This window comes from Macaca nemestrina, chromosome X (genome assembly GCF_043159975.1).
Source record: "Macaca nemestrina isolate mMacNem1 chromosome X, mMacNem.hap1, whole genome shotgun sequence".
Lineage (NCBI taxonomy): Eukaryota > Metazoa > Chordata > Mammalia > Primates > Cercopithecidae > Macaca > Macaca nemestrina.
The window spans coordinates 157,957,508-157,980,111 of NC_092145.1; the positions used below are offsets into that span (position 1 = coordinate 157,957,508).

The window sequence follows — 22,604 nt, forward strand, 5'->3', positions numbered from 1 at the left end:
CGTGGTTGTGTCCGGCGCCTTGTAGTCCCCAAAATGTAGCTGGAGGCGCGTTCTGTGCCCGGGAAAGACGCCAGACAGCAGAGCCCAGGGATAGGGGGCGACTGAGGGGACGAGGGGGAGTGGAGGAGACCGAACTGAAGGGAAGCTGGAAGGGCAGGGAAAGAGAACAAAGGAGGAAGGGAAGGGAAGGCGGAGGAAGGCCGGCCGGGGCCTGGAGGGAGCGGAAACTGGGTCGGTCACGCCCTGCTGGGTCCTCCACCACCGGTAGAGGGTCGTGACTGCAAGTTGTCCAGGTTCTTGGCGTTTTGAACAAAGAATTGGACAAAACGCCCAGCAAAGAAAGAATGAAGCAACAAAAGAAGGAAAGCAGGGATTTATTGAAAACGAAAGGACACGTCGCAGTGTGGGAGCCGACCAAGCAGCGGCTCAGGAGCCCGGGTACGGAATCTTCTTGGGTCCAAATACCCCCTAGAAGTTTCCCATTGGCCACTTCATCCTCACCTCATGTAACGGAAGTGTTGGCCCGCGATTAGTCTGATTGGTTGCAGACAGCAGCCAACCAGAGGCTGAAGTTACAAAATTCACAGTCCTGTGCAAACATCTGATTGGTTGCAAAAACCAACTAATCAGAGACTAAGGTGAAGTCACAAAGTTGCAAAGGAAGACTGGACCCGAAATCAGTCTGATTGGTTGCAGACAGCCAATCTACCATCTGCCCAGCAGAAAAGGTCAAAGGGAAGCCTCTGGTCCTTTTGTTACCTAGGCATGGAAAGTTAGGATTTTCCCGCCAGGAGAGGTGGCTCATGCCTGCAATCCCAGCACTTTGGGAGGCCGAGGCGTGTGGATCACCTGAGGTCAGGAGTTTGAGACCAGCATGGGCAATATGGTGAAACCCGTCTCTACAAAAAATACAAAAATTAGGCCAGGCCTCTACTAAAAATACAAAAAAATTAGCCAGGCGTGGTGGCAGGCACCTGTGATCCCAGCTACTCAGGAGGCTGAGACAGGAGAATCGCTTGAACCCAGGAGGTGGAGGTTGCAGTGAGCCCAGATCATGCCATTGAACTGCAGCCTGGGCAACAAAAGTGAAACTCTGTCTCAAAAAAATAATAATAATAAAAATTTTAAAAATGAACAAAAAAGGAAAATTAGGATTTTCCTTTCAATTTAGTTCTAGGAAGTCGGCATGAAAACTCTTAGGTTCCCTGCCTCCAGACCCTATTCTCCTGCCTCAGCAGCGCTGCCCTGCCTCTCGCCACCCTCCAAGACACGCCCCATCCTGTCCCCTTCCGTGGCCATTACCCTGCTGGCCACACGGGATCCCTCCCCATGGCCTTATTCCTCCCCTGCTCCCCAGTACAGCCATGTCCCCCCAAGCACCCTGAGACACACCCCTCGTTCGCACCCTCCCCAGAGAGCACGGCCATGATCCCCCAACACTAAGACACCACCCACCCACTGCTGTTCAAGGACCATCCCCCAGCACTAAGCGACCACCCATCCATCCATCCATCCACTGCAGTTCAAGGACTGCTTGAGCCAATCCTCCCACCTCAGAATCAGGCAGAGGCTGCAGTAAACCACCATCATGCTACTACACTCCAGCCTGGGCAACACAGCAAGACCCCATCTCAAAACAAGAAACAAAAAGAATAATAAAGCAGACTGGTTGTTTCAAAGTGACTTTTCTTACAGGGTTAAAGCATGGGAGATTTTCTTAGCTCAGGTGAACTACACATCTTTGCTTGCTCGAATCTTCTGATTTTCGGAAAACTGGCCTGTTTCCCTGTTCAGCTTGATGATGTGGCAATTAGCACGAGTGACTCCATTCCAGTTTGTTCTGAACTGTGTGGTCTAGTGTGGCAGGCCAGGTCTCACTAACGCAGGCCTCCGTAACAACTGTTTCAGCACTGACTGAGTGGTGAAGTTACATCTTAAAAGCTGAAACAACCAGTGCCCTTATGCAAAGGCTGGGATGTAACAAAAGCCCCCCAAGAGTTTTGCCCAGGCCTCTCCTGGGCCTTTGAAGCATGAGGAGATAATGAAGGAATTCTTAACAGGACCCATTTAGGATTAAACAAGTTTTATTGTGGGTCTTAAGGAACTCCCTAGACCTCCACAAACAAGCTATACTGGGGACTAAAGGAACTCCCCAAAACTCTGTGACTTAGCAGGAGACAAGATAAGGGTAATCACCCCAGCACCTGGACCCATCTAGATTAAGTCAATTTACTGAGGCTCCAGAGGAAGGTCTCCAGGACTCAGACCTTAGTTACAGATGAGAAGTTAATCACTTATGTCTTTAGATGAATGCACACTTACCCTTAGACACAGAGCTTTGAAGGTATATAAGCTCTGGAAAGCTTTGTAATGTTGAGTTCGTTGGGAGAGAATTTCCAGGCCTTCCTCCTGTAACTGGTTACAGAATTAAAAGCTCTCCTGTTTCCCAGTTCATCTGCATCTCGCTACTGGGCCATGAGAAATAGCAGTCTGACCCTCTTTTGGTCCAGGGACACTAGTGCACTAATTCAGGCCGGGATAATAACCTCCCATAAAGCTGAACGTCTTAATTTAGTGATAAGACCTTTGCCTTCCCAGCGAGCTGCCTTGAAATGCCTGCTTCCCGTGCCAAATTGTAGATGGTCATTTCTGTTTCACTTTCTCTCCAGGGACTCTTTGCTGGTGCTGCTGTTTTTATGCTTGCTTCTGAAGACGTGTGAACCTAAAACTGCAAATGCCTTTAGACCAAATATCCTACTGATCATGGCAGATGATCTAGGCATTGGGGATCTCGGTTGCTATGGGAACAACACCCTGAGGTACAGCTGGTTGTTGTTATTGGTGGTGATGTTATGTGAGTTTGACTGAATGGTGCATTTAAAATCTGCCTAGAGAAATTAGGAAACTCCTTAGGACCTCAGAACTCAACACCACAAAAAACTACCAACAGGTAAAAAGGCCCTTTTAAACGATGCAGAACTGCGGTGAGTGGGTGAATGTATTATTACCACAAAATGGGTAGCTTAAAACAAAGGGAATTTGTTCTCCTAGTTCTGGAGACCAGAAACCTTAAATCCAGGTGTGGGCAGGGCCGGGCTCCCTCTGGGGGCCCTATGGGAGGATCCTTCCTGCCTTTCCCAGCTCCTGGGGGCTTCAGGTGTCCCTGGGCTTGTGGCCCCATCACTCCAGTCTCTGCCTCCGTCTCCACGTGGCCTCCTCCTCTGCGTCTGTGTCCTAATCTCCTCGTCCTATAAGGACACAGGTCACTGCAGCAAGGCCCGCCCACTGTAAAGGTCTCATCTTCTGTTGAGTACGTTTGCAAACGCCATCGGTTGCTGGCTGAGTTCTGGTCTCCTCCAAATTTGTAGGTTTAAGCCCTAACCACCGGTACTTCAGGGTGTGACCGTATTCAGATGGGGTCTCTGAAGAGGTAATTGAGTTAAACCGAGGTCCTTAGGGTGAGCCCTAATCTGATATGGATTACCAAAAGAGGAGATGAAGACACCGACGGAGCTCCCTGCGAAGCTGTAGAGAAGGACCCTTCCTGCTTCTCCCAGCTCCTGGGGGCTCCAGGCATCTCTGGGCCTGTGGCCACATCACTCCAGTGTCTGCCTCCGTCCCCACGTGGCCTTCTCCTCTGTGTCTGTGTTTCCTCCTCTGTCTTTTAGAAGGACACTGGTCATTGCATGTAGGGCCCTCTCTAAATCAGGATGATCTCATCTCGGGATGCCTAACTAACAACATCTCCAAAGACAGTTTTTCTAAGCAAGGTCCCACACACAGGTTTGGGGGGTCAGCACGTGGACAGATCGGTTGGCAGACCCCCATTCGTTCAGCTCACTGCAGTGGCATGTGCAAACACAGAGTAGTAGCCTCTATGCCAGCCTTACCAGCAGAGTGCTTGAGTGGTGCTCACGTGCCTTCTACAACAGGAGAAAAGGTGAGAAACCTCCTTATTCCGTTTAGTGGCCTTTTCTCCTAGAAGGATCGCCCCAGAGCGCAGGCTGCATCTGCTTTTCAATCGCTGCCAACCTCAGGAGTGGTCCCCGCAGAGCAAGGTCTCCCTTCTTTGCAGTGGACATTGCAGCACCTGCAGCAGTGTGCCCTGTGCGGGCCGGGCGCGGTGGCTCCCGCCTGTCATCCCAGCACTTTGGGAGGCCAAGGAAGGTGGATCACTTGAGCCCAGGAGTTTGAGACCAGCCTGGGCAATATGGCAAAACCCTGTCTCTATGAAACATACAAAAAATTAGCCAGGTGTGGTGGCACACGCCTGTAGTCCCAGCTACTCGGGAAGCTGAGAGAGGATGGCTTGAGCCCGGGAGGTGGAGGTTATGGTGAGCTGAGATCGCACCACTGCATTCTAGCCTGGGCCACAGAGCAAGACCCTGTCTCTAAATCAGTCAATCAATCAATCAATCTGGCCCCTGTCCAGGGATCCCCTTTCGAACACCCTGAGCAAGCCTGGTTGTAATTCACAGAACATGTGGTTCATCTGTTTATAGTGTACAGTTCAGGGACTTTTAGTCTATTCACAGAGCTATCCATCCATCACCACAAACCATGTTAGAGCATTTACATACCCCCAGAGAAACTGCACCCCTTTAGCCATCACCTTCAGCTAGGGGCAAATCTGTGTCCCCTAAATGCCTACGTTGAAGTCCTAATCCCCAGGACCTCAGACTGTGACTCTATTTGGAGACTGAGTCTTTAGAGAGGTGATTCAGGTAAAATGAGTCACTAGGGTGGGCCCTGATCCAATAGGATTAGGGTCCTCATAAGAAGAGGAGATAAGGACACAGACACGCATAGAGCAGTGACCACCTGAGGACACAGGGAGAAGATGGTGTCTATGAGCCCAGGAGAGCGACCTCGGGAGGAACCAGCCCTGCCCACGCTTGATCTCAGACTTCCAGCTCCCAGAAATGTGAGCGAATAAATGTCTACTGGGTTTGTTTTTCTGTTTTATTTTGTTTTGTTTTTTGAGACAGGGTCTCACTCTATTGCCCAGGCTGGAATGCAGTGGCGTGATCACAGCTCACTGCAACCTCCGTCTCCTGGGCTCAAGCAATCCTCCCACCTCAGCCTCCTGAGTAGCTGAGACTACAGGCACATGCCACCGTGCCCAGCTAATTTTTATATTTTTTTGGAGAGACAGGTTTTCACTATGTTGCCAAGGCTTGTCTCGAACTCCTGGCCTCAAGTGATCCACCCACCTTGGTCCCCCAAAGTGCTGGGATGACAGGCGGAAGCCACTGCACCCAACCAATACCTGGTGTTGAAGCTGCCAGCTGTGTAGGACTTTGTTACGGCAGTCCCAGCTAACACTCCTCCAACTCTCTCAGCACCCTAACCCTCGGCCTCTGGCAGCCACTAATATACTTTCCATCTCTATAGACTGCCCTGTTAGGGACCTTTCATACAAATGGAATTATATGACCTGTGGTTTTTTATGTCAGGGTGCTTTCACAGAACACAGTGTTTTCAGGGCTCCTCCCCGTGGCAGCAAGTGTCAGTACTGTTCCTCACCCCTTGCAGTGGCCAAGTCATATTCCATAGGTTCCATTCTATGTGGATGCTTCTTTTGACTTCTCCTTCTTTTTCTTTCTTTCTTTCTTTCTTTCTTGACTTCTCTTTCTCTTTCTTTCTTTCTTTCCTTCCTTGCTTCCTTCCTTCCTTCCTTCCTTCCTTCCTTTTTTTTTAGTTTTTTGAGACAGGGTCTCACTCTGTTCTCTCACCCAGGCTGGAGTGCAGTGGTGTGATCTCGGATCACTGCAACCTCCACCTCCTGGGCTCAAGCTATTCTCCTGTCTCAGCCTCCTGAGTGGCTGGGATTACAGGCATGCACCACGTTGCCTGACTAATTTTTGTATTTTTTTTAGTAGAGATGGAGTTTTACCATGTTGGCTAGGCTGGTCTTGAACTCCTGACCTCAAGTGATCCGCCCGCCTAGGCCTCCCAAAGTGTTGAGATTACGGGCATGAGCCACCGTGCCCGGCCCTCACTGTTTTTTGATATCTGATGCTGAAAGCTTTTAGGCCTCTTCTGTCTGGCTCCACCTCTGGACGAGTAGATAAGAAAGCACAGGGACTGTCTCCTTCAGTGCTGACGGCAGATTCAGACCATAAACGCCCCCACCCTTGCATGGGAGCCCTCATCCCAGCCCCACACCCTCACCACAATTAAAAACAAAAATCTCCTTTCCTTGCTTCCTTAATTTCACATGAGCTTGGAAGGCCTGCCCTGCTCTCCCCGGAAAGCCTCATTATGAGAGTCATAAATTGTCTCATATACTTTGTGTGTGTGTGTGTGTGTGTGTGTGTGTGTGATGTCATCCATCTCAACATCAACACCAAACTTAGGACAGGGGTCGATCAGCCTCTACAGGAGACCATAATGCTACTAATTCTGAAATCCGGTGAAGTCTTTGCAGTCTATTCCTCTGCCTTTCAGAGCAGGGATCTGCTTAAGCCAAATGCACGTCTCCCTTCCAACAATGACATGTGTGTGCTTTGCTCAGAACGCCGAATATTGACCAACTTGCAGAGGAAGGTGTGAGGCTCACTCAGCACCTGGCGGCCGCCCCGCTCTGCACCCCGAGCCGAGCTGCATTCCTCACGGGGAGACATTCTTTCAGATCAGGTTGGTGTCATGGAGATGATGGAGAAATGGGTACATCTGTGTGCACTCATTCTATCATCTGTAACAGTTGAGTACTGATGGTGAAGATATAGGGGCAATAGTACAAAGATCATCTGCAATTCATCATCTTCCTTGTATTTATGTAAGGAATATTGTATTGTGTGCATACACATAAAAGTTGTGATCATTAGGATGTGAACAGAAAAACCAAGTCTGGAATATTTTAAAGAGGTTTATTCTGAGCCAGTATGACTGATCACAAGAGCAAGTGTCTCTTAGAGCAAAGTTTCCCCAAGTTGAGAGTCACTCTGATACAGCTAGATGTTAGATAGATAGATAGATAGATAGATAGATAGATAGATAGATAGATAGATAATTGATAGCTAGATACACACTAGATGGATGATAATGACAGATAATGGATGATTGATAGCTAGATATCTAGATGATGATACATAATGATAGATGATGGATAATGACGTGATAGATGATTGATAGGTAGATAATAGCTAACTGATAGATAATGATAGATGATAGATAAGTGATAGATAGATGATAGATAATGATAGCTGATTGATAGCTAGATGATTAATGATAATGATAGATAATACATAGATAGATAGATAGATAGATATAGATGATGGATACATATTGAGATAGACGGGTGACAGGTGATAACTAGGTAAACAGATAGATAGACATATGATAGATCACGTAGAGTGTGTCATCCTAAGGTAGGGTGTCTCTGTTTTGGCATGATGGACATTTGGGGCTAGATGATTCTCTGGTGGGGCCGTTCTGTGCACTGTATGTCGGGTCTTGAGCAGCATCTCTGGACTCCACGCTCCCGATAACGAGTAGCACCACACCCCACCCTTTCTGAGTTGTGACACCACAAACATCTCCAGACATTGGCCATGCTTATTATTTCAAGAATAGTGTGATAGATAGGTAGGTAGGTAGGTAGGTAGATAGATAGATGACAGATGATAGATGGGTAGATAATTGATAGCTGCATACATGATAGATGGATGATAGATAATAGCAGCTTGGCTCGGGTGCACAAATCCAGATCTCAGACACCAAATCCCCCTGGTTGAGAAGTGCTCATCTAGAGAAGGGAAAGTAAATTCTTCCTCTTTTCCCTGCCCCACAGGCATGGAAGCCAGCAATGGATACCGGGCCCTTCAGTGGAACGCTGGCTCAGGTGGTCTCCCTGAGAACGAAACCACTTTTGCAAGAATCTTGCAGCAGCGCGGCTATGCAACTGGCCTCATAGGTGTGGATATGTGGGAGCCTAACATTATACGGTGGTTGAGAAGATTCGTGATAAAAAAGATCCCAGGCCGGGTGCAGTGGTGCACGCCTGTAATCCCAGCTACTCAGGAGGCTGAAGCAGGAGAATCACTTGATCCCGGGAGGCGGAGGCTGCAGGGAGCCAAGATCGCGCCACTGCACTCCAGTCTGGGTGACAGAGCGAGACTCCATCTCAAAGAAAAAAAAGAAAATCCCGTTTTCCTGCAAAGGAAAACAATGCTGTGTCCTCTGAATCAGAAGTTGGTGCCTGGTCCATCTCAGGCCTATCGGATTGTCCCCAGTTTTTGATGAGTTTTTTTTTTTCTTTTTAAATTCAAAATCCTAGGAGATTGCCCTCTTTTCTTCTCTGGACCTATCAGTCTTCAGCTTGTCCCCATTTATCACGACCTTCTTCAGATATTATCTTTCTCTGCGTGGCCACTCACCATCTCAAAACCCCCAGAGTTAACCAACACTGCCTTCCTTTAGACAACAGGCCCCGGCAGGGCAGAACACCCTCTTTATAACAGACAGCATGCCAGGGGTCTCCAAGAGCACCCAGTATAACAGACAGCGTGTCAGGGGTCTCCAAGAGCACCCAGTATAACAGACAGTGTGTCAGGGGTCTCCAAGAGCACCCAGTATAACAGACAGTGTGTCAGGGGTCTCCAAGAGCACCCAGTATAACAGACAGTGTGTCAGGGGTCTCCAAGAGCACCCAGTATAACAGACAGCGTGTCAGGGGTCTCCAAGAGCACCCAGTATAAGAGACAACATGTCAGGGGTCTCCAAGAGCACCCTTAAGTTCAGACAGTTGCCAGGAGGGTTTGGCATGCAGTCGTGCTCATGAGTGATTGATGACAGTCAAAGGAGGTGAGGCAGAATCAGTGATGGGAATTCCATGGAATGAAGCCCAGGGCAGACCAGACACAAGCTCCCAAGAATCCTCCCCCAGTGGGATCACACAGGATGCACCATATTCCCCCAGAAATGAGTTTTAACAGCAGCATGGAATGCTGTCCATTAGGGGAGCTCCCGGAGACTCAGCGCCCCGGGGTTTCTGTTGGGGGCTGGTTCTGCAGGCACTCACTGCCTGGCAGCTACCCGAATTCCAGACTCCCAGAACCGAAAGAGGTGCTTAGCATGAACCATGCTGCTTTTGCATATAGTTTAGGCACAGTCAGCTTATTATTTTAATAGTGTGAATTCTCCATTGGAAATCCAGATCTCAAACACCAGCCACGGGGAATCTTACAAGCTGGCCTTTGTAAGGGGCACTAGCTCAGGCCTGCCCCTTAGACTCCTTTCTGCATGGAGAGGAAAGGAGGGAGATGTTGGATTATGCCGCCAAGCCCCAGGCAGTCTGCTGGTTACCTCCTTCATTCCTTGCCCAGCCTGTGGGTTTAGAGGTGCTGTCCCCGTCATATACATGAGAACATGGGAGCTCAATGGTGTGGTGAGGTCACCGCCCTGACCTGGTGGTGAGATCTCTGTGCAGGGTCCCCAGTTCCTCTCTGTGCTTTTCTCACACTCAAAGCCACTGTCCCATTCACAGGAGCTGCAACATCCCAACTTGTTCAAAACTGTGGTTTTCTAAAGGAGGACAACCATTGTTCCTCCTTTTCAAGTTCCCTGCCACTTTATTTTTATTTTTAAATTTTTTAAAAGTTTTTTCTTCTTTTATTTTTTATTTTATTTTTTTGAGACAGAGTCTTGCTCTGTCCCCTAGACTGGAGTGCAGTGGCGTGATTGCAACTCACTGCAGCCTCCACCTCCTGGGTTCAAGCGATTCTCCTGCCTCAGTCTCCCAAGTAGCTGGGACCACAGACATGTGCCACCATGCTCGGCTAATTTTTTTTTTTTTTGCATTTTTAGTAGAGCCAGGGTTTCAGCATGTTGGCCAGGCTGGTCTTGAACTCCTGACCTCAAGTGATCCACCTACTTTGGCCTCCCAAAGTGCTGGGATTACAGGGCCAGTGCTTTATACTGTAGAACTCTGTGTATCTCCTACTCTGAGGGTGGATCCATCCTTCCTTCCTTCCTTCCTTCCTTCCTTCCTTCCTTCCTTTTTCCTTCCTTCCTTTCTTTCCTCTTTCTTCTTGAGATAGGTCTTCTCAGGTGATCCTCTCACCTCAGCTTCCTAACTAGCTGGAACCACAGGCACGTGCCACCATGCCCAGCTAATTTTATTTCTTGTTTTTGTAGAGATGGGGTCTTGCTATGTTGCCCAGGCTGGTCTTGAACTCCTGTCCTCAAGAGAGTCTCCCACCTTAGCCTCCAAAAGTGATGAGATTACAGGTGTCAGTCACTGCACTCAGCCAATTTTTCTTTCTTTTGTTAACTATATAAGTGGATTTACTTTTCTTTACCAAGATTGCAGACCTTGCATACCTCTGCATCTTGGTAAACATTAGCATTTCTTCTAAGAGTCTTCATTTTGTGGTTCACACACTCAGTCTGTTTTGGGGAAAGCCTGTTCATGTTCCAGAGACACTCCTCACCACATCCAAGCATATTTTTTCCTTTAAACATAAGAAGGGGGAATAGGAGTGTGTCTGGGTTTGGGAAAAAGATACATTTTTACGGGTTCTGGAGTTCTGAGGACAGTTTGTGAGGAGTGGTCAGGAGGAAGTGGGGAGAAACCAGCTTGAACTCCTCCACTTTTTTTTTTTTTTTTTTTTTTTTGGAGACAGGGTCTCCCAGGCTGGAGTACAGTGGCATGATCTTGGCTCACTGCAACCTCTACCTCCCAGGCTCAAGCAATCCTCCCACTTCAGCCTCCTGAGTAGCGGAGGAGGTGCCTGCCACCATGCCCGGCTAATTTTGTATTTTTAGTAGAGTTGGGGTTTTGCCATGTTGCCCAGGCTGGTCTCGAACTCCTGGACTCAAGCCATCCACCCGCCTCTGCCTACTTAGTGCTAGGATTACAGGTGAGAGCCGCCGCACCTGGCCTGATCTCCTCTAGTTTCAAGTGGGGCAAATAGGGCCTTGAAGCCTTTCCCATCTGTTCTGTACCTCAATTTGAGTTGGCGGATGGTCTGGACGTGAGATGGACAGAAGGTCCACATGGACAGCCCAGTTCTTGGACATTCTCCTGAAATTTGAGGTGTGGGCTTCCCCACGTTCTACCTCTATGATATTGTTCTAACAGTTACTGCCTTAGGAAAAGTTGTATAAGGGCATTTTGATTACAAGTTGGTGGAGAGAGCCAGTTTCTGCTACTATGTTACAGAATTATTCAGGAGTCGACTATCATTAGTAACTGGTTACCTTTTAAGCAACATATATTTATATACATACAAAACATAATTATATTTTTATACACTTAATATATATTTATATACTTTATATACTTTAATACTTATATATAACTTATAATACTTATATTTACTTATATATGTAACATATTAGTTATATATAACTTATAATATATAACCTTATAAAATATATAAGTATATATTTTATATGATATATATAATATATAGGTAATATATACTTATATATTTTAGGTAATATATATGTTACTTAAAATTATTTACTTGTGGCCGGGCGCGGTGGCTCATGCCTATAATCCCAGCACTTTGGGAGGCCGAGGTGGGCAGATCACCTGAGGTCAAGAGTTTGAAACCAGCCTGACCAACATGGAGAAACCCCATTTCTACTAAAAATACGAAAAATTAACCAGGGATGGTGGCGCATGCCTCCAATCCCAGCTATTCAGAAGGCTGAGGTAGGAGAATCTCCTGAACCTGGGAGGCAGAGGTTGCAGTGGGCCAAGATTGTGCCATTGAACACCAGCCTAGGTGACAGAGTGAGACTCCATCTCAAAAAAAAGAAAATTATTTGCCTGTATATATAGGTTATATATATTTATATATTATGTATATATAAATATTAATAGTTATACAGGTTATATATATACAGATATATAATATATGTTACCTATGTATAAATATTAATATAGTTTATATTATATTTATACATAGGTAATGTATAAATATATATAACCTATATATACAGGTAAATAATTTTCTCTTTTTTGAGATATGAATACAGGTTATATATAATATATTTTATCTATTTGTATTTCTGTATATATTTATATATATAAATTTATGTGTAGGGCCCCTTTGATGTATTGTGTACTCTTACATTATAAAGATTTTCTTTTTTCAGTATAATATAATATGTAATACATGTTATGTAATATATAACAATGTATATTTGTAATGTATATAATACATAACATATTTGTATTTATATATAAATATAAATATTTTCAAATGTATGCAACTGTTATATTGAAAGGTACGTAACGATCACATTTTAAATATTTATATTTATCACATTATAAATATTTATATTTATATAGGTTATATATTACATATATAAGATATAAAACCTATATTATAAGTAATATATATCCTATAATATAAATACATGTATTACATATATATAAATGATATTTTGTAAATTATTTAATAGCAAAATGGTCTAGGGTTGCAAGCCTGTAAGAGCAACATTCTGGAAAGTCTTAAACCTTTTTTATTTTTTTATTTGTTTGTATATATATATATATATTTTTTTTGAGATGGAGTCTCGCTCTGTCTCCCAGGCTGGAGTGCAGTGGCACGATCTCGGCTCACTGCAACCTCTGCCTCCCGGGTTCACGCCATTCTCTTGCCTCAGCCTCCCGAGTAGCTGGGACTACAGGCTCCCGTCACCTGTATCGTATTTTTTTTAGTAGAGACGGGGTTTCACCGTGTTAGCCAGGATGGTCTCGATCTCCTGACCTCGTGATCTGCCCGCCTCGGCCTCCCAGAGGGCTGAGATTACAGGCGTGAGCCACCGCGCCGGGGAAAGTCTTAAACCTTTAATCATTTGCCAACGGTTCTGACATGGATACATTCATTAGTCTCCACGGGTTAGAATGCATTCATTTAAACACCCGTATCCAGTCCATTCATTGCCTTTCCATTTCCAGTTTTGTTCTTTGCAGACTTTTCTTTTCCTGCTGACGCGGAATGATTCCAAGGTTCTTTGCAGCAGACAGGGCTGCTTCAAAGCGGGTCTCTGTTGAACGTTTTGCGTTTCTTTTAGGAAAATGGCACCAGGGTGTGAATTGTGCATCCCGCGGGGATCACTGCCACCACCCCCTGAACCATGGATTTGACTATTTCTACGGCATGCCCTTCACGCTCACAAACGACTGTGACCCAGGCAGGCCCCCCGAAGTGGACGCCGTCCTGAGGGCGCAGCTCTGGGGTTACACCCAGTTCCTGGCGCTGGGGATTCTCACCGTGGCTGCCGGCAAGACCTGCGGTTTCATCTCTGTCTCCGGGAGAGTGGTCACTGGCATGGCTTGCGTGCTCTTCCTGTTTTTCATCTCCTGGTACTCCAGCTTCGGGTTTGTGAGACGCTGGAACTGTGTCCTGATGAGAAACCATGACGTCACGGAGCAACCCATGGTTCTGGAGAAAACAGCGAGTCTTATGCTAAAGGAAGCTGTTTCCTATATTGAAAGGTAAGCAACCATCGCATCTTAAAGAGGAGATGGGGCTGGGCGCGATGGCTCATGCCCGTCAACCCAGCACTTTGGGAGGCCAAGATGGGAGGATCTTTTAGCCCAGGTGCTTTAGACTAGCTTGGGCAACATAGGAAGACTGGTTCTACAATAAATAAAATCATTAGCCATGCATGGTGGTGTGTGCCTGCAATACCAGCTACTCAGGAGGCTAAGGTGGGAGGTTCGCTTCAGCCTCGGATGTCGAGGCTGCAGTAAGCAATGATCACACCACTGTACTTCAGCCTGGGTGACAGAGTGAGACCCTGTCGCTAAAAACATAAAAATAAAATTTAATTTAAAAAAAAAGGCAGTAAGTGCTCAGAGCATCTGAGAGTCTCGTTATTATCTTTGGGATCTCAGACACAAACCCTCAGAGGAGAAGGGGATGTGGAAGCCAACCTTTTCATATGACTGGGTTTCCCATAAGAGAGTCTCGTTGTGGATGTCATGTGATGGCTCGAATAGCATTGACATACACGCCATTGGATTCTGTACATTTTTATTGACAGTTTTTTAAACTTCTTTTTTTGCATTCTTTGTAGAGATGGGGTCTCACTATGTTGCCCAGGCTGGTCTCAAACTTGTGGGCTCAAACAATCCTCCCATCTTGGCCTCCCAAAGGGCTAGGATTACAGAAGTGAGCCACTGTGCCTGGCCTTTTTCTAATGTCTCATTTTGGTTTTTGTTTTTGTTTTTGTTTTTTGTTTTGAGGCAAGGTCTCACTATATGGCCCAAGCTGGTCTTGAATTCCTGGGCTCAAGCCATCCTCCCACCTCTGCCTTCCAAAGTGCTGGGATTATAAACGTGAGCCACCGTGCCTGGCCCTTACTTTTAAATTTGTACAAATGTATGGGGTATGTGTGAAATTTTGTTATGTATATACACTGAATAGCGAGCAAGTCAGCATACTTACAATATCCATCTCCTGAGTACAATACATTTCGTTAGCTTTGGTCACTGTACTCTGCTGTCAGACATTGAATGTATTCCTTTAAGCTTACTATATGTTTGTACTCTTTAAACCACTTCTCTTTGTCCTTCACCCTTCCCAGGTCTCTATCATTCTATTCTCTATCTTCATGTGATCAATTATTTTAGCTCCCACATATGAGTGACAACATGCAGTATTGGTCATTCTCTGCCTGGCTTATTTTAGTTAACATAGCGACCTCCTGTTTCATCTGTAAACGACAGGATTCCATTCTTTTTGATGGCTGAATAGTATTCCATCATGTACATAGACCAGGTATTCCCTTTTTTTCTGAGACAAGGTTGGCTCTGTCTCCCATGCTGGAGAGCAGTGGTGTGACCATGGCTCACTGCAACCTCTGTCTTCCAGGCTCAAGCAATTCTCATGCCTCCGTCTCTTGAGTGGCTGGGATTATAGGCACCTGCCACCACAACCTGTTAATTTTTTTATTTTTAGTAGAGACAGGGTTTCACCATTTCACCATGTTGGCCAGGCTGGTCTTGAATTCCTGACCTCAACTGATCTGCCAGACTCAGCCTCCCAAAGTGCTGGAATTACACACTTGAGCCACCGTGCCCAGCCTCCATTCTGTTTTATGGCTGAATAGTATTCCATTGTGGACATATACAATATATTCTTTTTTTTTTTTTTTTTTTTGAGACAGGGTCATGCTGGAGTGCAGTGGTGTGATCACGGCTGACTGCAAGCTCCACCTCCCAGGCTCAGGCCATCTCCCACCTCAGCCTCCCAAGTAGCTGGGACCACAGGCTCAAGCCACCATGCCCAGCTAATTTTTCTATTTTTGGTAGAGATGGCATTTCACCGTGTTGCCCAGGCTGGTCTTGAACTCCTGGCCTCAAGTGATCCTCCCGCCTCGGCCTCCCAAAGTGTTGGGATTACAGGCGCGAGCCACCACGCCTGGCCACCATCTATTTTTTCTGTGTTCACCCACTGATGGACTCAGAAGGCGATCCCCTGCCTTGGCTCTTGTGAATAGTGCTGGAGTGAACATATGGGTGCAGGGGTCCCTTTGATGGACTGTGTATTCTGTGTATTCTCAACGAGGTTTTCATGTTTCAGACACAAGCATGGGCCATTTCTCCTCTTCCTTTCTTTGCTGCATGTGCACATTCCCCTTGTGACCACGAGTGCATTCCTGGGGAAAAGTCAGCATGGCTTATACGGTGATAATGTGGAGGAGATGGACTGGCTCATAGGTAAGTCAAGGTATCACAGATCCTCCCTCCACCTTCGGCCTCAGGTTTGAACATGGGGCGTAACAGACTGGCCATCTGAATATGAACCAGGTTGCAATAAAGAATAAGGGCAGTGGCTCACGCCTGTAATCCCAGCACTTTGGGAGGCCAAGACAGGCGGATCACCTGAGGTCAGGAGTTCGAGACCAGCTTGTGCAACGTGGTAAAACCCTGTCTCTACTAAAAATACAAAAATTAACCCAGCGTGGTGGTGTGCACCTGTAGTCCCGGCTACTCAGGAGGTTAAGGTACAAGAATCGCTCAAACACAGGAGGCAGAGGTTGCAGTGAGCTGAGATCGTGCCACTGCACTCCAGCCTGGGCGAAAGATCAAGACTCCATCTCAAAAAACAAACAAACAAACAAACAAAGAATAGGAGTTACTCTTAGGACTTTGGGAGGCCCAGGTGGACAGATCACTTGAGGTCAGGAATTCAAAACCAGCTTGCACAACATAGTGAGACTCCATCTCTACAAAAATAAACGCTTAGCCAGGCATGCTGGTACATGCCTATAGTCCCAGGTACTCAGGAGGCTGAGGCAGGAGGATCGCTTGAGCCTGGGAAGTCAAGGCTGCAGTGAGCTGAGATTGCACCACTATACTCCAGGCTGGGCAACAGAGTGAGACCCTGTCTCTTTAATAATAATAATAGTACGAAGAATGGGGGCAGAACGCACTCCCATATCATTTATTTGCTCCTTCAGTATTCCCAAGTACTTGGTCTAATTCTGCACAAAATCAACCTTCTACACAGCCAGTGACTTCATGTCATCATCAGAAGTTACCGAAAGTGAAGCAAAAAGTTAACATTCAAGACAATGCAGAGACACTGCCTTCCTTCTATGGCCTTCAAGAAACCCTGGAGAGGACCAGTGAGGCTGCAGATTCTTAAAAGAGCGTAGACATTAAAAGTCTTGCAGAATCTGAATGTGTCTCCTGAGACAAGCATAGTGATAGAGTTCACAGTCTTAAAAGTCTGCATTTTCAGATGGGACAAGGTGGCTCATGCCTTTAATCCCAGCATTTTGGGAGGCTGAGGCAGGGAATTGGCTTGAGGCCAGAGTTCAAGACCAGCCTGGGCAACATAGTGAGACCCCCCATCTCTACAAAAAATTTTAAAAATTAGACAGGCGTGGTGGTGTGCACCTGTGGTCCCAAATACTCCAGAGGTTGAGGTGGGAAGATCGTTTGAGCCCAGGAGGTCGAGGCTGCAATGAGCTATAATTATTGCACCACTGAACTCCAGGCTGGGCAACATAGCAAGACCCTGTCTCCAAAATAAAAAGAAATAAAAGACGAAGTATAGGGAGAAAAACTTCTCTCATATCATTTATTTGGTCCTTCAGTATTTCTGATTACTTAGTCTAATTTTGCACAAAATCAACTGTATTAGTCCATTCTTGCAAAGAAATGCCTGAGACTGGGTAGTTTATAAAGAAAAGTGGTTGGATTGGCTCACGGTTCTGCAGGCTGCTCAGGAAGCATGGTGGTGTCTGCTTCTGGGGAGACCTCGGGAAGCTTTTGCTCATGGTGGAAGGCGAAGGGGAAGCAGGTGTCTTGTGGCAGGAGCAAGACCAAGAGAGGCGGGGAGGAGCCGCACACTTTTCAACAACCAGATCTCAAGAGAAGTTACTCACTTTGCAGCACCAAGGGGGGGATGGTGCTCAAACATTCATGAGAACTCTGCCCCCATCATTCAGTCACCTCCCCCCAGGCCCCGCCGCCAACACTGAGGATGACAATTCCACATGAGATTTGGGTAGGGACAGACATCCAAACCATATTGTCAACCTTCTACACAGTCAACGACTTAACGTCCTCATTAGAAGTTACAGAAACTAAAGCAATAAAGTTTGGGACCATGCAGAGACGTCACCTTCTGTCTATGGCCTTGAAGAAACCCTGGAGAGGACCAACAAGGCTGCAGATTCTTAAGAGAGTGTAGATGTTAAAATCCTTGCAGAATCTGAACGTATCTCCTGAGACAAGCACAGTGATAGGGCGGGATTGGTTCACAGTGTAAGCCAAAAATAAATTCAAAGGCCCCCCACAACCATCTGAATGGATTCCCTCCTTTGCCAGAGTACCCTAAAATTTAACCTGAGAGACTGGATCATGCCATGACGGGAAGAGAGGGTTGGGCTTGCCTCATTCTACCCCTCCAGCATGAACATCCACACAGACCTTAACTCTGATAAGATCCATTTACAGTCTATTCTCTCTGAAGCCTGCTACCTGGAGGCTTCATCTGCGTAATAAAACCTTGGTCTCCACAGCTCCTTATCATAACCCAGACATTCCTTTCTATTGATAACTCTTTCAATCAATTACCAATCGGAGTATGTTTACATTCCCCACTTCCAGTTGTCCCACCTTTCCAGCTCAAACCAATGTACATCTTACATATAGTGATGGATGTCTCATGTCTCCCTAAAGTATACAAAACCAAGCTTTGCCCCAACCACAGTGGGCACATGTCATCAGGGCCTCCTGAGGCTGTGTCTTGGGTGCATTCTTAACCTTGGCAAAATAAACTTTCTAAATGGATTGAGAGCTGCCTCAGATACTTTTCAGTTTACAGCAGTCTTCAAAGTCTGCATTTTCAGAGTTACAGATGACCATGCGGTTTATATCATTTTGACTTTCAGTGCTTTCAGTGACCAGTGGCCTCCAGGGATAAAGCAATTGCTTGGTTTGCAGGGCATCCTTTGCACTGCTGAGCCATCAACCTCCAAGATGCCAATGCCCATAGATGCTAGTGACAGCCCTGCTTCCTCCTACATAGACGGGGTTCTGTCATTACTGAGTCTCACCATTTCCCTCTCCCCAACATCTTTATTATGTGACACACACACACGGCACTATGTTTAAAAAAGCATGCCCATCGGCAACCTCTTGGTGTTGTCTGTTCATTCTGTGTTTTGTATTGGTGGTATCTTGGGGTCGATCAAAAGAGTCAAACGCTGTAAAATATTTGGAGAGATTTATTCTGAGCCAAATATGAGTGACCAGTGACCCCGTGACACAGTCCTCAGGAGGTCCTGAGAACATGTACCCAAGGGGGTCAGGGTGCAGCTCAGCTTTATACATTTAGGGAGAAATACGGCATCAATCAATATGTGTAAGACGTACCTTGGTTCGGTCCAGAAAGGCAAGACCACTGAAAGGGGGGACTTCCTGGTCAAAGCTGGATTTACAGATTTTCTGATTGGCAGGTGGTTGAAAAAGTTATTATCTGAGAATCAATAGAAGGGAATGTCTGGGTTGTGATAAGGGGTTGTGGAGGCCAAGGTTTCATGATGCCAAAGAAGCCTCCGGGTAGCAGGCTTCAGAGAGAATACAGGGTAAATGTTTCTTATCAGACTTAAAGAGTCTGTTCTATCAGTCTTTTTTTTTTTTTTTTTCAAACAGGGTCTCACTCTGTTGCCCAGGCTGGAGTGCAGTGGTGCAATCTTGACTCATTGCAGCCTTGATCTCCCAGGCTCAGGCAATCCTCCCACTTCAGCCTCCCGAGTAGCTGGGACTACACACAAGCATGTGCCGCCACACCTGGCTAATTTTTGTAATTTTTGTAGAGACAGGGTTTTACCATGTTGACCAGGCTGGTCTTGAACTCCTGAGCTCAATCTTCCTGCCTCAGCCTCCCAAAGTGCTGGGATGACAGGAATGAGCCATCGTGCCTGGCCTTCTCCCGGTCATAAAATCTCTGTTTTAATGTGAATGCTGGTCAGTTGTGCCTGAATTCCAAAGGGAAGAGGGTATCATGACGCATGTCCACCCCCCGCCCCCCACCCCCACCACTTTCCATCATGGCCTGACCTAGTTTTTGTTTTTTGTTTCGTTTTGTTTTGTTTTTTTGAGATGGAGTCTCGCTCTGTCACCCAGGCTGGAGTGCAGTGATGCGATCTTGGCTCACTGCAAGCTCTGCCTCCCGGGTTCACGCCATTCTCCTGCCTCAGCCTCCCAAGTAGCTGGGACTACAGTTGCCCACCACCATGCCTGACTAATTTTTTTGTGTTTTTAGTAGAGATGGGGCTTCACAGTGTTAGCCAGGATGGTCTCGATCTCCTGACCTTGTGATCTGCCCGCCCCGGCCTCCCAAAGTGCTGGGATTACAGGCGTGAGCCACCGTGCCCGGCACTCTTTTGTTTTGTTTTGTTTTGTTTTGTTTTGTTTTGTTTTTTTGAGGCAGTCTCACTCTGTTGCCCAGGCTGGAGTGCAGTGGTGCAATCTCACCTCACTGCAACCTCTGCCTCGTGGGTTCAAGCCATTCTCCTGCCTCAGCCTCCCAAGTAGCTGGGATTACAGGCGTGCACCCCCACACCTACCTAATTTTTATGTTTTTGGTAGAGATGAGGTTTCACCATAGTCGCCAGGCTGGTCTTGAACTCCTGGCCTCAGGTGATCCACCCACCTCAGGCTCCCAAAGTGTTTGTTGGGATTACAGGCGTGAGCCACCATGCCTGGCCTGACCTAGTTTTTCAGGTTAACTTTGGAATAGCCTTGGCTGAAGGGAGAGTCCATCAGTCGTTGGGGGGCTTAGACTTTTATTATTGGTTTGCATTGTAAACAGTCCTGTGGTATCACAATGATTAGCTATGTCTTACACTTTGGGATCACATCGTAACCATGGCCTCAAGTAACTGTGGTCTCTTCTTATGACTTCCTGGCAAGAGGTGTCTCATGCAGAAAGGAAGAAGTGCATTGAACTAGCAGATGCTGCTTTGTTTTCGTGGTCCTGAAACTTTCCATTTTCTGTAAAGGTAAGATTCTTAATGCCATCGAAGACAATGGCTTAAAGAACTCAACATTCACGTATTTCACCTCTGACCATGGAGGGCATTTAGAGGCAAGAGATGGACACAGCCAGTTAGGGGGATGGAACGGAATTTACAAAGGTGAGTTGTGGACACCGGGGACACATATGCATTCAACCAAATAGCTCCCACCACTGAGGGTCCAAGAACAAGTTGAACTGAGAATGAGTTTGCTCATTTCAAAAAGAATGCATTGAGCACCTACTGTAGTACAAGTTCTACCTAGATGAGCAGGGCAGGCAGATAAAAAGTCACATCCCCTTCCTTTAAAGGGTTTACACTTTAGTAGAATAGAGAGAGGTATAAATAAATAATTCTGATAAAATTAAAATTTATTTTATTCTTAATTTTTAAATATTTAATAAATTTATTACTATTTTAACTTTAGTATTTTAAATACATCAATTAATATTGATGCATAATATTAATCCATATTTTTAAAATTATTGATAGTTAAATATTTTTAAATCATTAAATTTAATGAATATTTTAATACATTCTTTTATTCTAAATAAAGGTCGCATAGAGTGACTAGAACAGTTGAATCAGCCACAGTGACCCTCTGATATTCAAGAGGCCGGGGAGTAACACGACTCTGGAAATATTGCTGTGGCTGTGTTTGGGAGGCTGGGGCTGGCTGCCGCAGTGTGCGTGTGTGCGTGCGGGTGGCTGTGCATATTCACACACCTATGCACAGATACATCCAGGTGTGTGTATAGACTGGGCAGTTTCCGGCAAAATCCTAATGATGTCTTTTATTTACAGGTGGGAAGGGCATGGGAGGATGGGAAGGTGGGATCCGCGTGCCCGGGATCTTCCACTGGCCCGGGGTGCTCCCGGCTGGCCGAGTGATTGGAGAGCCCACGAGCCTGATGGACGTGTTCCCTACTGTGGTTCAGCTGGCAGGTGGCGAGGTGCCCCAGGACAGGTATGTGGAGATAAGGCCGCTTGTTCCCTGATTTTTTTAAATTGTTTTTATTTTTTATTTTTTTTATGTCAATAGGATTTTGGGGAACAGGTGGTGTTTGATTACATAAATAAGCTTTTTTTTTTTTTTTTTTCTGAGACAGAGTCTCACACTCTTGCCCAGGCTGGAGTGCTATGGCACGATCTCGGCTCACTGCAACCTCCGCCTCCCAGATTCAAGTGATTCTCCTGTCTCAGCCTCCCGAGTAGCTGGGATTACAGGCATGCACCACTGTCTCCTTTACCCATGTGACCATGTATCTTGGGGTCTGTTATGATTAAAAAGTAAGAACAGGTCGGCTGCAATGGCTCATGCTGATAATCCTAGCACTTTGGGAGGTTAGATGGGCGGATCACCTTAGGTCAGGAGCTCGAGACCAGCCTGGCCAACGTGGTGAAACCCCATCTCTACAAAAAATACAAAAATTAGCCGAGTGTGGTAGCTTGTGCCTGTAGTCCCAGCTACTCAGGAAGCTGAGGCATGAGAATCGCTTGACCAGGAGGCAGAGGTTGCAATGAGCTGAGATTGTGCCACTGTACTGCATCCTGGGCGACGGAGCAAGACTGCCTCATAAAAAAAAGTAAGAAAAGTCAACTTAGGAATGTGGGCTGTCCAGCTGAATTTGAAGGCTTTGTGTTAACATCCAAGGTGACAGTGCTGTGTGTAGGGGGGGGGTGTGTGTGTGTGTAGGGGTGTGTGTGTGTGTATAGGGGGGTGTGTAGGTGTGTGTGTAGAGGTGTGTAGGGGTGTGTGTGTAGGGGTGTGTGTAGGTGTGTGTGTAGGTGTGTGTGTAGTGTGTGTAGGGGGTGTGTAGGGGTGTATGTGTAGGGGTGTGTGTGTAGGGGTGTGTGTGTGTAGGGGTGTGTGTGTAGGTGTGTGTATAGGTGTGTGTGTGTAGGGGTGTGTGTGTAGGGGGGTGTGTGTGTAGGGGGGTGTGTGTAGGGGTGTGTGTAGGGGTGTGTAGGGGTGTGTGTGTAGGGGTGTGTGTAGGGGTGTGTGTGTAGGGAGTGTGTGTAGGGGTGTGTGTGTGTAGGGGTGTGTGTAGGTGTGTGTGTAGGGGTGTGTAGGGGTGTGTGTGTGTAGGGGTGTTTGT

At 46.5% G+C, this 22,604-nt stretch overlaps 1 protein-coding gene across 3 annotated transcripts in view; it reads left to right on the forward strand.

The window, feature by feature from the left end:
* The window catches only part of LOC105478260 (arylsulfatase D), a 30,298-nt gene that overhangs the window by 256 nt on the left and 7,438 nt on the right, over positions 1-22,604 (forward strand). For 2 of the 3 annotated variants that reach the window (XM_071089071.1, XM_071089072.1), the window contains exons 2-8: positions 2,670-2,819; positions 6,518-6,639; positions 7,796-7,918; positions 13,036-13,459; positions 15,552-15,688; positions 20,491-20,625; positions 21,310-21,472. In XM_071089071.1, coding sequence (XP_070945172.1) covers positions 2,670-2,819; positions 6,518-6,639; positions 7,796-7,918; positions 13,036-13,459; positions 15,552-15,688; positions 20,491-20,625; positions 21,310-21,472 — 1,254 coding nt within the window. Of the gene's footprint in view, positions 1-293; positions 439-2,669; positions 2,820-6,517; positions 6,640-7,795; positions 7,919-13,035; positions 13,460-15,551; positions 15,689-20,490; positions 20,626-21,309; positions 21,473-22,604 lie in introns of all 3 variants that reach the window. The other variant, XM_071089073.1, reaches the window with a different exon arrangement.